Below are 15,712 nucleotides of genomic sequence, written 5' to 3'. Positions count from 1 at the left end.
CTGCCACCACGCCCGGCTGATTTTTGTATTTTTAGTAGGGCCAGGGTTTCACTACGTTTGCCAGGCTGGTCTTGAACTCCTGACTTCAGGTGATCTGCCTGCTTTTGCTTCCCCAAGTGCTGGGATTACAGGTGTGAGCCACAATGCCTGGCGCCTATTATAAGCTGAGTCATGTCACACACATTGCCTCATGCATTCCACCTCAGACTCACCTCCTTGCTGTTCTTTCAACATGCCAATATGCCTCTTAGCAGTTGCTGTTGCCTTCTGTTTGAATCCTCTTCCCTTAGTTATATATCTTTATGGCTTATTCCCTTACTTCCATTAGGTCTCTGGTCACAATCCCATAATCAAAATAACCAACCCTGAAAAGAGCAACCTTCCTTCTGCTTCGTTATAACCCTTACACTTCTTGCTTTCTCACCAGATCAGCTCATCACTGTGTGACATCCTGTATATTTACTTATTTAATGCTTGCTTCTGATCCCTCTCACCCCCCATTAATGCACATGTACACCTGTTTTGTTTACTATTGCTTGTAGAACAATGTCCGGCTCCTACAATGCACCAAATACATATATGTTAAATAAATGAATGGAATTAACTTCTTTCTTTTGAGTTGGAGTCTCGTATTATCTCCCAGGCTGGAGTGCAGTGGTGGCATCTCAGCTCACTGCAAACTTCGTCTCTTGGGTTCAAGCAATTCTCCTGCCCCAGCATCCTGAGTAGCTGGGATTATAGGCACCTGCCACCACACCCAGCTAATTTTTTGTATTTTTAGTAGAGACGGGTTTCACTATGTTGGCCAGGCTGGTCTTGAATTCGTGACCTCATGATCCGCCCGCCTCTGCCTCCCAAAGTGCTGGGATTACAGGCATGAGCCGCCCTGCCCAGCTGGAATTAACTTCTTATATGATCATTAGGAACTGCATATGTTGAATTTCTTGATAATGTTACAGTACAAAATGATCAGTTGCTTGGAAACTGACTGCCTGTATCCAGTATATGAATTCAACTGTGTTAACTTAAAGTATATCTTAAACATTTCTAGTAAAGATGTTATGATTTTATGTTAAAACATGAACCAGAATTCACATTTTAAAAACAGTCTTTTTTTAAAAATTACTTTAAAGTTAACTATTCAGTGTTAATGCTGTTTACAAAGAATAACATTTAGTCTAATGTGAAGTATCTTTTTAGGAATTTGTCTACTAATTTGCACCCAGTTTACTTTGTTTACCTTGCTGTCTCTAAAAAATGAATTCTTAAAATTTAAGGATTGTGTTATCTCTTTTAGGAATGAATCTTAAGAAATTTGAAATATGGAATCATTGTTATTGTTTTATTGATAATGGACATGTTTATTTTTTATATAGATCTGTCTGCAAGAGTAGATGCAGTTAAGGAAGAAAACCTGAAGCTAAAATCAGAAAACCAAGTTCTTGGACAGTATATAGAAAACCTCATGTCAGCTTCTAGTGTTTTTCAAACAACTGACACAAAAAGCAAAAGAAAGTAAGGGATTGACACCCTTCTGTTTTATGGAATTGCTGCTGATTATTTTTTCTTTAAAACTTGGATAGATTCCAAAAGTTACAGTACCTTTGTTTGTGGCTTCATTGAATATTTATGAAGATAATGTCAGATGTAGACAAAAGTAACACAATAACAGGAGACTTCCATAAGTTTGTGTATTATGTTAGTCTATGAAAACGTGCAAATGTATTGTAGAGACTTTATAATTAGAATTGCATATATTTATGAAACTTAAAGATGAATGTTTTATCGAATTTGTAGGTTCAGCAGTCTTTTATTATAGGATTAGTAAGATATACAAGAAAATAACCACCATGTTGTGATAAAGTGACCAAAATCATGTACTGAATGCACAGCTTTATGTACCCTGTCCACCATCTTGTGCCTCTTCTCCATTTGCCTCTTCCTTCCTATTTCCCTTCCCTTAAGGAAAAAAACTGGTTTCACATTTGTAAAAGTAATGTTAATAGTTAATCATCTCTGAGAGTAACCTGTATTTTAATTGTTGGAACTTAACCAAAATAAGATCCTGTCACAGCTAGGGCTTGTCATTTGTGATATTTAATATTAAGATAGGAATGCTGGTTTCTCTTTAATAAATTGGAAATAGATGGAGGCTGAAAATGAAGGTTTTTCTTTGAAACTGAATTAACTTGGGAGTATTTGTTGTTAATAACTTCTTTTTGCACAAAGTAACTCATTATCTGAAAATATATAATTTCTGGTTATGTGTGTGTTTAAAATAGAAAATTTAGAGGAAAAATAGAAATAGGGTGGAGAAGTACTTGGTAAACAGTAGTAACCAACTCCAGATATTTTCACTCCAGATTTGTGATTTCTCTGGCACAGACTAGATCTTTTGGGAAATATGTATGAAAGTAGATTAAGTTTGACTACCCTTATGTAAGCCACATCTGGATGAGAACAGTTACAGTTTGGTTTCTAAGTTTATTCGTACCCAGCAGATCAACTTTTGCAAAATTCCTTAACAGTGTATTAGTATTAGAATAGTGAATAAAATGGGAGAGTTTTACATGTATTCTTATCTTGCTCAGTATTTTATCTCACTTGTTCTAGAATTTTCTGTAAACCCTGCTACTTGAAGAGTTTTAGTCATCCTTTAACAGCTTTTCAAAATTCAGTTTGTAGGTTCCATTTGGTAAGGAAATCAATATTGGAAGTAATGCTAAAATCTTAAAATAGGAAAAGAGATCCACTAATATAGCTTGTGGTTATTAGATTTGGGCTACTTTTAATCATGGAATAATCTTATATATTGGTGTAAAAGCTGATGAATGACTTTAGCTGTATGAATATATAATAGTCAAACTGCAAACATTTTGCATCCCTTTTGTGACCTAATTTACAGACATTTAAATTGTGTTGCCGTTCTGCTTTGCCGTTTAATAAAAAGCTGTTTCAGAGGTTGTGTGTGTTTTGATATAGTTGCGTAAGTAAATGGGGTATTTAGGTATAGTGGTGTATCCAGGGTTGTTCAATGCCACAGAATAGTGTATCTTATTTAAGTACCCAGTTACTGATTATTTAGGGGAATATTTTTATTAATACAGCTATAACTGGTTATCAATATATGTAACACAGGATATTATACATTAGCTTAAAAAAAAAAAGCAAAGCACTCAAAGGATCCAAGATCTTCAGGGAAAAGTAAGTTGTATTTTTTACAGTAGGCTAAGCTACTTTAGCAGGAGACCTAGTGATAATATAAATACAGAAGTTTCTCTCCCAACCAGTGGTTCCAAGGTCAGCATTGCATGTTAGCAGCCTTTGTTACACAGTTATTAAGGGACTTTGGTAGAGGATGGTGCTGCCATTTTAAATCATGCCTTTCAAGTCACTCTAGTTATTACCATTCTAATTTGCAGAAAAAATGTGGAAGTGCACATATGCAAGGTTTTATGGGCTGCACCTGGAAATGGCTCTTATGTCTTCTCATATTTCAGTGATGTGGAGACTTAGTTACATGTAGATATAAGAGGAGCTGAGAAATGTAGTCCCTAGTTGGGAAGCCATATTCCAGCTATAAATACAAGGTTTTGCTGGCCACTAGCAGCCTCAGCCAAGCTATTCTTGTGCTACTGTCTTCCCTTACATAGAACATAATTCCTCTTCATCCAGTTACTGATTCAGCTCACAATCTAGGATCTTTATTAAAGGTCCATCCATTTAGATGTGGTTTCTAATAGTCTGACAACCTTTAAACTGATAGGCAGATTATTTGCTCTCACCCTCGCCACTGCCCATTTGTAATATTGTAGTGGGGACAGGATGGACAAATAAAAAGTCTCAATTTGGAAAATGGAATAAAGGGAAACATGCAAAAATTGTGCAGTGCTCCCTGGAGATGTATGAAGATTTTGTCCCTAGTGGAGAAGTTCCTTGATTAGACTTGATTATGATCCTTATCTCTGCAGGAGACACCCTTGTATTCATTGGACTCTATGGTTTCCCCTCTGGAAAGTTATTCCTTATCCATTTTCTCCCATGGCTACCTTGGAAATAGAGGTTGGGTGTTCACTCCATGAGAATTGTGAAGACAGTCCACTTCCTGCTGGTGTGAACTTGGGCCTATCATTTTAAGGCCAAGCTCATTTTCTTTGGAAAATAATTCTTCCAAAAACTCAAGCCTTTTTATCAATATGCTTCTGATTCCATATACCAAAGAACCACAGCCAAGCTGTTGACCAAATTCTCAAAGTATGCATTATTTTTGCCTCTTTTTAATGGAGTCTATCTTGAGATCAACTGAAAATAAGATTGCACTGGGAATGTTACATGCAGATTATCACTGCAAAGCTGGGTTCCTTTGTTTGACTTAACGATTGGTAGAAGAGTCTTCATGGGCTTCCCCCCAATCTCCTACACCTCAAAATAATTTTGAACCTTTGCTGGTATTCAGACTTTAGAAACAATTGGCTTAATTTTGTGAGGTTCCTTGTATCTGAACTTTGTCTATTCCCTTCCACCTCTGCTTGAAAATGTCAATTTTTTGGATAGCTTGCTAAAAGCATCAAGGAATAGCCAGTTAATTTAACATTCTGGCTTTTTCCAACTAGATCTATCAGCTTAGTAGGTGCCAAAATATATCCCGACCTGGTTGTCATGATAATGGTAAGCTAATGCTATATACTTAGTTTTTGCTATGCAATACTTCAGGGTAATTCCTACATTAGGTGGTAAACAGTGTGCACAGGGACTGTGTCCAGCTTCTGGAAAAGACTCTCCTTGACCAAATTTTAGAGAGGCTCCTCTGAGCCCTCTTTTTGACTAGTCCATTTTTAGTAAAAATCCTGCTAAATCAGTTTAGAGAGAATCCCACCCTCAATAACTGATGATCACCAACCTGGCCTGTCTTTGGCAAAAATCACCTTACCTTTGATGTCTCCACTTAGCAGTTTTCTATCCACTGACCTCATCACTGCTCATTGACTATTAATCCTCAGCTGTCTTTGCTGTGTTAGTTGAGCCTGATGTATTTCCCTTATTGGGTGATGGTCTTTTTTTTTTTCTTTTTCTGATTTCCAATTTTTATTTTAAGTTTAGGGATACATATGCAGGATGTACAGGTATGAAACACAGGTAAATGGGTGCTATGGTACTTTGCTGCACAGATTACATAGGTATTAGGCCCAGCACTCATTAGCTATTCTTCCTGATGCTCTCTCTCCTCACCAACCCTCTGATAGGCCCCAGTGTCCAGTACATGTTTTCCTCCCACATATCCATGTGTTCTTGTTGTTCAGCTTCCACTTTGTCTTTGCTATTGTGAATAGTGCTGCAGTGAACATACATATGCATATGTGTTTATAATGAAATGATTTATAGTCTTTGGGGTATATACCCAGTAGTGGTATTGCTGAGTCAAATGGTGTTTCTTCCTCTAGATCTTTGAGGAATCGCCACACTATCTTCTGCAATGGTTGAACTAATTTACTCTCTCAATGGTGTAAAAGTGTTGCTTTGTCTCCACAACTTCACCACCATCTGTTGTTTTTTGACTTTTTCTTAATAGCCTGACTGATGTGAAATCAAAATTATTGCGGTTTTGATTTACATTTCTTTAATGATCAGTGATATTGAGGTTTTTTTCTTATGTTTGTTGGCCACATGTCTGTTGTGTTTTGAAATGTATCTGTTATGTCCTTTGCCCACTTTTTAATGGGGTTGTTTGGGTTTTTCTTGTAAATTTGTTTAAGTTCCTTGTAGATGCTGGATGTTAGACCTTCTGGAGGTTGTCTGTTCACTCTGATGATAGTTTTTTATTGCTGTGCAGAAGCTCTTTAATTTAATCAGATCTCATTTGTCAATTTTTGCTTTTGTTTCAATTGCCTTTGGCATCTTTGTCATGAATTCTTTGCCTGTGCCTATGTCCTGAATGGTACTGCCTAGATTTTCTTCTAAGATTTTTATAGTTTTGAGTTTTGCATTTAAGTTGTTAATCCATCTTGAGTTGATTTTTGTATATGGTGTAAGGAAGGGGTCCAAATTCAATTTTCTGCATATGGCTAGCCAGTTCTCCCAGCACCATTTATTAAATAGGGAATCCTTTCTCCATTGCTTGTTTTTGTCAGGGTTTTCAAAGACCAGATGATTGTAGGTATGCAGTCTTATTTCTGAGTTCTCTCTCTTTTTTTTTTCCCCATTTATTTATTTTATTGCATTTTAGGTTTTGGGGTACATGTGAAGAACATTCAAAATTGTTGCATAGGAACACACGTGGCAGTGTGATTTGCTGCCTTCCTCCCCATCACCTACATCTGGCATTTCTCCCCCTGCTATCCCTCCCCAGCTTCCCACCCCCCACCGTCCCTCCCCTATTTCCCCCCAACTGACCCCAGTGTGTAGTGCTCCCCTCCCTGTGTCCATGTGCTCTCATCGTTCAACACCCGCCTATGAGTGAGAACATGCGGTGTTTGATCTTCTGCTCCTCTGTCAGTTTGCTGAGAATGATGGTTTCCAGGTTCATCCATGTCCCCACAAAGGACCCAAACTCATCGTTTTTGATGGCTGCATAATATTCCATGGTGTATATGTGCCACATTTTCCCTGTCCAGTCTATCGTCGATGGGCATTTGGGTTGGTTCCAGGTCCTTGCTATTGTAAACAGTGCTGCAATGAACATTCGTGTACACGTGTCCTTATAGTAGAACGATTTGTAATCCTTTGGATATATACCCAGTAATGGGATTGCTGGGTCAAATGGAATTTCTATTTCTATGTCCTTGAGGAATCGCCACACTGTCTTCCACAATGGTTGAACTAATTTACACTCCCACCAACAGTGCAAAAGTGTTCCTATTTCTCCACATCCTCTCCAGCATCTGCTGTCTCCAGATTTTTTAATGTTCGCCATTCTTACCGGCGTGAGATGGTATCTCAATGTAGTTTTGATTTGCATTTCTCTTATGACCAGTGATGATGAGCATTTTTTCTTAACACATGCAGTCCTGAATAAAGTCTTTACTGCTCAGAATGTCTTTTTCTTCAACACTTCCTAGTTTACATGCTGTTAGAATGATGTTTGGCAGGGAAAAAATCAGCATACTCCTTGTCAGGGACTGAATGTGTCCTCCCAAAATTCTTAGGTTGAAATCCTAACCCCAATGTGATGCTTTTAGGAGGTGGGACCTTTGGGAGATAATTAGGTAATGAGGGGGAAGCCCTCCTGAATGGGATTAGTGCCCTTATGGAAAGAGACCCTGGAGAGCTCTTTTGTGCCACATAGAAGACAGCAGTCTGCATCCTGGCAGAGGGCCCTCAACACTGATCTCAGACTTCCAGCCTCCAAAACTGTGAGAGATAAATTTATTGTTTATAAGCCACCCAGTCTTATAATTTGTTATAGCATCCCAAAAACGGACGCACATTTTCCTCAGTATTCCCTAATAGGAATTCCCCCAATATTGACACTGCCATTCTATCCAGAATGTGTCCTCTTTATATTCCCTTTGGACTCACAGCAGGTTACTACAAATCACAGTTCCTCGTCCGAAACTTGTAGGGCCAGATGTCTTAGAATTTGGAGTTTTTCAGATTTTTATAAAATGTTAGGACTCACGACATCAAAATGGGGATGGGGACAACACCTATAATCAAGTATATTAATATTTCTGCAGAATGAGAGTATTAAAGTGGATAAAGAGACTATATAAAACCTTGCGGGAGAAGTCAGACTCAGCTACCAAGTGAATTTTCTTGCCAAAATGCTGGGAAAAAACTTTTACTTTTCAGATTTTTGGTTTTTGGAATTCTAACAACAAAACCTTTTGTAGAAAAGTAACTGAATGTATGCATTTAGTTCCAACCAGTTAATGTCGCATCTCTATACCTGTCACTTTTCACTGTGATCTAGTCCCTTTTATAAAGAAAAATGATAGTTGAATTATAGAATATAAAATTAATTTCATGGTCCAAAGAAAAGCAAAATTGATTCAACTTTAGAATGTAAAGCCGTTCTTTACTTTGCCCCATAAAAATTTTGTTTTTCCCTGAACACTTTGTGGTAGTTGTCATCATATACATCTTCAATGTGCATGTAACCAAAATTACTACCAGTGAACACCAGAGTTTAGTTGTTAAAACCACTTGTAAATCATGAAAGAACAGATAATATGAATATATGAAAAGTTAAGAATTGGAAGAGAGAATGACTTAATTTCCTATTTCTTAATTTCTTATCAGAAAACTAGCTGCAGTTTATTTCACTGAAATCAGAGATGAATGATATTTAAAAGACAAATTTACAAGGCTAGGTGTGGTGGCTCATGCGTGTAATGCCCAGCTCTTTGGGACACCAAAGTAGGATTCCTTAAGCCTAGGATCTTGAGACCAGCCTGAACAACATAATGAAACCATGTCTCTACAAAAAAAAAAAAAAAAAATTGAAAAATTAGCTGGGCATGGTGGCTGACATGGGAGGATTAAGCCCAGGAGTTCAAAGCTGCAGTGAGTTCTGATGGTGCCGCAGCACTCTAGCCAGAGTGACAGAGTGAGACTCTGTCTCCTCAAAAGAACAAAAACAAAAAAAGGATCATTTGCTACAACAAGGACTTTATGTTGGCCGTTGGCCTGTGGACCTATGAAGGGGTGGGTTGAGATACAACAGAAGCTAAAGTTATACATTCATTGTAATCAATTTCATAATGTATTTATCTTGTTTTAAAATATATACATTATAGATGGTTTCTCAAGTGTCATTAAAATTTGGGAATACCCCCAGATTTTACCAAAAAAGTATTCATTTAACAAACACAAAATATGTGATAACTATGTTAGGTGGTAAAAGCTCATTTTTCCAGTTATCCTGTTGCCCATCTTCCTAAAACTACCCTACTCTTCCATACATTCTCTCTCCCATCATCTTGCTTCATATCTGATCTTTCAGATTAGGGATAATATTATTTCCTAAATTCAGCTGTCATACTTTGGAAATACATGGGAGTTATATACTTTTGAGGAGAAGAAATTATTGAAATTTATGCAGAAATTCTTTTATGTTTTAAGAAATCGCTTATATAAAAGATTTAGTTATCTTACTTTAGCCATCTTACATTTAATCTTTAAATCCTGCTAAAGTTAAAACATATAGCCACAATTGAGAACAAAAAAACTGTTCACAGATTCCTAGAGTGTAATGTATTTATGTTTTAACCATTCTGAATGGTTTCTACTGAATACAAAACCATTTTTGACTAGAATTCTAAAATTTTAAGATACATCAAATTCATTTCTAGTGGTTCATTTTAACACGGAAGCAGTTCCATCATGTTTCTCCTTCAAAGGTGGACTGATACTGCAAAAACACTAATTCTAGAAACATGATGTTTTGCTGGAGAAATGATTAATAGAAGCAAGACTATCAGGAAAAAATATTCCAGAAGGGAGACATTATAGTGATCAAGTTAAAAAGCCTCTAAAAAGGCAAACTAAAATAAAAGTAAAATATACTTATTTCTCTCCTTTATGGATAAAATGTAGGCCATTTTAAACAATAAAGTCAGATTATAGAGTAAAAGGAAAAAGCCATTTGATTATTAAGAAAGATTATATCTACCGCATGGATCTAGTACAGGTTATACATTAGAGTTTTAGTTTTGGTTTAACTTAACAGCTACGGTACATCCACAAAGGGGTATGTGCACAGGAATTAGCAGTGACTTGGCAAAATCAGTTGCTCAGATTTTACCACTGCAAGTTCATGGAGTTTTACCAAACAAATGAATCTGCAACCAAGAAAGTTAAAAAAAAAAAAGAAAAACTTTAAACAATCTTTAGAAAAAATGTTCACATACAAGACACTTTCCAGGCAAGAAAGTTTTCATTAAATTAAAAAAGGTTCTCATCTAGGATTATTCAATATGTTTAGTACATTTGGACACCCCAAATGCAAAGCAAGCTAGAGAGGAAGAATGTGTTCAGTTTGTATACAAAGTATGGCTAAATACTGTGTATTAAGATTTTCTACCACCAATTTATAGAAGTTCAGAGCATAGCAATGGAGTAAATAACTTATTTTGTTTTTCAATTCACTCTTTGAAATAAGGAGTGAATAGTATTAGTGGCTATGTTTGGCTTCCTTCAGTAAAAGCAGAGGCTAGAGACTTACTTTCCTTATTCATAAGTTCTAAGTTTACTCACTGGGGAAGGAGTTGTATGGGAACCTAGAATAGTTGAGGGCTTGCCGAAGGATGGGATTTGTGTACATCCACGAAGGAATCCAAAATCTTACCTAACGTGGAAAGTTCTCTAGATACTTAATATGCAAGGAGTTCTGTGGTCTCAAAGATTTAGATCCTCTTCCAAAGAGTCTAAACCTGTTACCCAAACATAAGAATTTCATAAATAAAATACTTTAAATGGAACAACACAGCTCCATTATAATGTAGTCCAGTGACATGGTACCTGCTTTAAAAAGAAGAGCAACAGTAATAGTTGTTCCTATCCTCCGCAGTGGCAGCTTTGAAGCTATTTATAGATGAGATGACAGACTTAGAATAGATTTAAATTTGTCAGGATAAAAAGCATTCCAACCCCACTGGAAATAAGTAAAGAAAATACAAAAGCATGATGAAATTGACATCAGTCATTAGAATTGCTTAGTATAAGGAAAATTATATAAATCCTCCTCAATAATAACCTGTTAAATAGGGTATTAAGGATGAAAAAATATTTAAATTTTATTTTCAATAGCAATGTATGCATAAGAAATTTTGAGAATGGGGTAAACCACTCTGGCATAAAGCAACTTTAAAAACTTGAAAAAGATCTGTACATCATTTTGTTTTGATAAAACCCATTATCTTTGTATTCAAATGTGAAATATGCTGCAATATAATCCGGTGATTCTACAAACAAGGCACCTCTTTAAAGGAATCTATAATTTAAGTGAACAACTGACCATAACTATAATTTGACACAAACTAGGTAAATGTGGGTCACATACAACACTTTCAATTGTTGATAGAATCAAACAACTGTACAGAAACTTTATTGCATTTAGCTCTGTACAACAGAACACATGCTCATTTTTACTATAGAACTACCAGTTACATTGTTGTATAGCCATTTAATTGGAAATTCCAGTAACTGATTTTTTCAATAGCAGTGAAGCTGCTACATATTATTTTGTTCTGTACAAACCAAAACTATCTTAGAACAACTAAAACTGTGTAAACTTGTAATGGTATTAATATCTTAGATCCAATATGTAATGAGCCACTTTTGTTTTAAATTCAAAGACCAGGTAACTTCAGAGTTGCCTTTTCCACTGAAATGAAGGACTAAAATAAACATCTGAAAGAATAATGTTGCTAGATATTAGAAACAGGATGTGCAGATTGATTCAAGTTCAGGTCTGGCATGCTGATTTTAGAATGCCAAACATCTCTCAGGAATTAAAAATACTTGAATCTACTTTAGTCCTTTCGTACTCTTCTTTTGCGTACTGACTTTATTGGCCCATCTCCAGATCCTGTGCTCTCATCTGCTTCTTTCATCTAGAAAGAATAATTATGAAAATGTTTCTTTTAGTGTAACATGTAACTAGTAGATAGTAGTAAGCAATATATTTATTATTCTCTAAAATATATGTGCTACCCATCAAGTGCTATCATGAAGGTATTATATAAAATAAAGTTGTAGCTGTTTCTCAGGGTTATACAAAAGTTGATGTATTCTAGCTGACACATACACATAAGAAGATGGAAAGACTGAAAGATGGAATTAAGGTATTTTTGAAGGTATACAAAATGTTTTGTAAAGCAAATGTAAATAGAATACACGTTCAACTAAATGACTGCAGGTATTATTTTAAGAAAGTCACAGAAGACACAATGATTATTTAAAACTCTGCTCTGGAAGAAATTCTTTTCACTTAGCTCTCCCTAAATATGGATATTCATACTAGATAATGGTCTCCAAAGTCTCTTTAAAAACTCAGAGGGCAGTAAGACCAGCAACCAGTATGTGTACTAAGTAAACATTAGGAGACACTTAAACAACAATAACTCTGAATTTATTTGGAGGGTTTCTTCAAATAGGTAAAATACAAAATTTATTTCATCACATGCAAAAACAGGCAGAACTGTACTTTTACCCCACCTAAGTAGTTAGAATGTAATATGTTAGGATGGTGACTCAGTGGGGTAAGGCTATGCAATTCTTTAAGGGCCAAGAAAACAGGTTTTTGGTTTATGCTGGGTTAAAAAAAAAAAGAAAAAAGAAAGCCCTGGCTCTAATTATACTCTGGATTTCTCATTCCATAATAACTTATAAAAAAAAAAAAAAAAGCACCGTGCAAAGTTCCATTTTATATCAGGACACAAAAAGGGGTACTAATCGTTGGGGGGGGAAAATGTTAATTAAAGATTTGAGAAAAGTACCCTATCAGGCAGATAGTACTAAACTACCCAATGAATGAAATATTTCAAAATGTGGCAGCAAAATGTTGAGACAATAAGGATGTTTTACAACAGGTATAAAAATTATAATAATGACAATTATCTTTTAAATATTCAAACAATATTTATTATGCTTTTCAATAGAATTTCAATGAGAAAGTTATAATTTTGGATTGATGTATTCTATCTTTATATTTTGTAAGTCATAGACTTGCTCTATACTGTTTTACTAGGTATTGAGACAATATAAACTATAGTATTTTAAATTTCTTCCTTATGAATATGTTTTAAAAACAATATAGAGGCTCTTATAAAAGCTGAGAGAAACATGGCAAAATTTTTCTCATAAACCAGATTGCTGCTTTTATTGAAAGAACTTTTTATGGATAACAACTATACATAGAAACCAGTTTATTTTCAGTTAAAGTGTTGCTTACCTCATCCTCTGATCCAGACTTATTTGATTTCTTAAGTTCTTCTTGCCCTTCTATGATTTCGATTTCTTCTTCACTCTTTTCCTCAGGTTCATCTTCCTCTTCTAGAATACAGATTTTATTAAACGCAAAGTCTCAGTAAATTAGAATTCTGCTGCTGAAAACTATTAAATATAATAAAGAGGATTTATTTAAATTCCAAGACTTATTCCAAGATTTAGAAGAAACTCCTTCCGTTCAAAATTAAAAAATATAAATACTCATTACAGTATATCATATTTTACAAATGAATCATCATATCTGAGTTGGGGGACAGGTTTAAAAAAATTCTTAAGATTCAGTCTGTATGTAATATGAAAACCAAAAACTAATAATCTTTCCTGTGTTCTTGTCTTGGGAAATACTTCCTCTACTTTTTGGTGATCTTTTATTCGTTAATATGCTATTTATTTATGTTTGTTCTCTGTGGACATTATCATGCATTTTTTCAGTTATTGACCCTCCTCAGGATTCCATTTAGCAGAACCTCTAACTTTTGTCATCATCGTTACCAAAAGATATTAAGAATGTCCTAGGAGCCATATAAAGTTAAAACCCCTACCCCACCAAGAATGGGCTTTGGGGAAAAGAAAGGTGAAAAATCAACTCTACTTCTTCCATGTAGTTCTCCATCCACAGTATGGGACTGCGTGTATAGGTAAAAGTACCTTTATACAAGCAGGCCCTTCTGATACTCAAATACCCTCAAAATAAGGTTGATCCAGACATCAATATCACTCACTTCATCAAGTAAGTGAAAAATAGTGCTTCAGCATATTTGGCTTGTGACACCAGGAAAATCAAGTGTTTTATTTCTACCTCATGTAGGGAGGTCTCAATGGAGAGCCACCAAAGGGTGACTTCAGTTCTAACATCTTCAAGAGTTTAATATTGTGTGGGAGGGGGATATAGGTTCAGCAATTCTTTTAGAAAATTAATTAAATTATTTTTCTATATGATAAGCATCTGATTAACAATAGCCATTGGAAGACTTGGTGTTGATTTTGTTGCTGCAATCACCTGCTTTATATCTATTCCTTTTCTATAGAGGCCATGATATATACCCTCCATCATTCTCCTTCTCATCTTCTACATTCCCAGATGCAGGAAAAATCCTTGCAAAAAGCTACGGCCTATGGGATTCATAACTGCTAGGCTCTGAAGCAACAGAACACTATTTAAATCTCCTTCTTCCTAAAACACAAAAACTATAAACAGGGTGGCTGCTGAGAAGACTACTACTTCCCTTTGCCATAGTCACATATTCTTGGAAGAGTCAGATGTATAAACTTGATAATAAACAAGTGCAACAGCTAGTTATTTCAAGGTAATATACTGTTTTTATGAGCTTTATCCAGGGTCTCCATTACAAATCATTACCATTGTCTTACCTTTTTCAAGCATTTCACCATCACTTTGCTTTCTTTCCTCTTCCAGGTCTATTGGTTTTTCCAGGGCTGCTTTCTCTTCCGTTACTTCTTGCTCGAGTACTCCCTTTGTTTGTGGTATATATATGTCGGGTTTTTTATACTCTGTATCTTTATATTTCTTCTGTGGTAGTTTAACATAAGTTATTTTTACTAAAGGCAGAGCACTATTTTGAAAAACTTTTTTTGCAATAATTGATAACATACATAATGAACTATCAGTAAAACTTATGAAACATTTAATTTATTACTTTTAAGAATCATTTGCTCAATATATATAGAACTATTAATAAGAAATTTGGGGGAAAGAAGTTGAAGGAAATCTATTTTCTTTACCTTTACTTTTCTTGGCCAACAAAATGAAGTAATTAATGCTATTGGCACTCCTCCTGTCACGAGATAAATCAACCAAAGCCATGGGTGCCCTTCAGCAGCTGCGATTAACTGTTTTAATACACCAGGCTGTAGATGAGATAAGCATAAAAATGCAATTCAAATTTTACAGGACATTACTGGGTAAGACAAGATACAAAGAATTTATTTACTTGGGCATTTTATATTAAGGAGTGATGAACTTGTAAGTAAAAGAAGTTTCATTTTCCCACCTTATACTTTGTAAAGTCTAATTTAATTATTAGCATGCATCAGTGAGTGAGACTTTGTAGCAAAAATATGTTATGACAAAAATGGAAACTTCTAACACACTGGCAAGAAATATGGTAATTTTCCTTTTTGGTAAATTTCAGAATAGAACTATCTTTTATGGACGTATTACCTGGTTCATTTGAAGTGATCATTCATTCTGTACTTTTAAAGAATTTACTAAAAATCATACCTCAGAATTGTTTTTTTTTATATAAACATATTTCCTACACAAGACCCTCAATAAGGATATTATTTCTCTTATTAAAATAAAATAAAAAGCATTAAATGTTTTAGTTACAAGAGGTTCAAAAGGAGAATCCTTCTTTACCTACTCTTGATGGTTTTTTGCTAGTGACCAAAGCAACTAAATGTAAGATATGAATTTTTCTTTATAGCAACTGAATTTAAAGATACATTTCTAAGATGCATTGTGTTGAAATATTTAATTTAACCTTTTCTAAACAGTGTTAAGATGTGGGGAAAAAAACTGGAACAGAATTTAATAATGTTAAACTATAAATTCTTTGTACATTCTTCTAAGTAAAAAATAGTTAAAATGAATAAACAGTAATATTTAGATTACCATTAGGCCTTGAATTGGCAAGATGACAAAGATATTAAGTAGTCTTCTTCTATAAATAGTAAATAAGCCTTAAATCCCATTAGAGCTATTATAATTTAATGAATAAAATGAGGACTTACGTATGCATAT

General features: G+C 34.9%; 2 protein-coding genes across 7 annotated transcripts in view; one reads left to right on the top strand and one right to left on the bottom strand.

The window, feature by feature from the left end:
* SCOC (short coiled-coil protein) overlaps positions 1 to 2,961 on the top strand; it is a 47,840-nt gene extending 44,879 nt beyond the window's left edge. For all 3 annotated transcript variants that reach the window (XM_032246521.1, XM_032246522.1, XM_032246523.1), the window contains one exon: positions 1,377 to 2,961. In XM_032246521.1, the coding sequence (XP_032102412.1) occupies positions 1,377 to 1,519 (143 nt within the window). In that variant the 3' untranslated portion in view covers positions 1,520 to 2,961. The remainder of the gene's footprint in view (positions 1 to 1,376) is intronic.
* Positions 2,962 to 11,004: 8,043 nt separating this feature from the next.
* CLGN (calmegin) overlaps positions 11,005 to 15,712 on the bottom strand; it is a 48,149-nt gene continuing 43,441 nt past the window's right edge. For all 4 annotated transcript variants that reach the window (XM_032246519.1, XM_032246516.1, XM_032246518.1 and 1 more), the window contains exons 12-15: positions 14,692 to 14,817; positions 14,320 to 14,479; positions 12,893 to 12,993; positions 11,005 to 11,552 (exon numbers count right to left, since the gene is read on the bottom strand). In XM_032246519.1, coding sequence (XP_032102410.1) covers positions 11,472 to 11,552; positions 12,893 to 12,993; positions 14,320 to 14,479; positions 14,692 to 14,817 — 468 coding nt within the window. In that variant the 3' untranslated portion in view covers positions 11,005 to 11,471. The remainder of the gene's footprint in view (positions 11,553 to 12,892; positions 12,994 to 14,319; positions 14,480 to 14,691; positions 14,818 to 15,712) is intronic.

Source organism: Sapajus apella, unplaced genomic scaffold (assembly GCF_009761245.1).
Source record: "Sapajus apella isolate SASKATOON/1434 unplaced genomic scaffold, GSC_monkey_1.0 scaffold61, whole genome shotgun sequence".
Taxonomy (NCBI): Eukaryota; Metazoa; Chordata; class Mammalia; order Primates; family Cebidae; genus Sapajus; species Sapajus apella.
The sequence above is the reverse complement of the archived record's forward strand: the minus strand, read 5'-3'. Positions and strand labels throughout refer to the sequence as shown.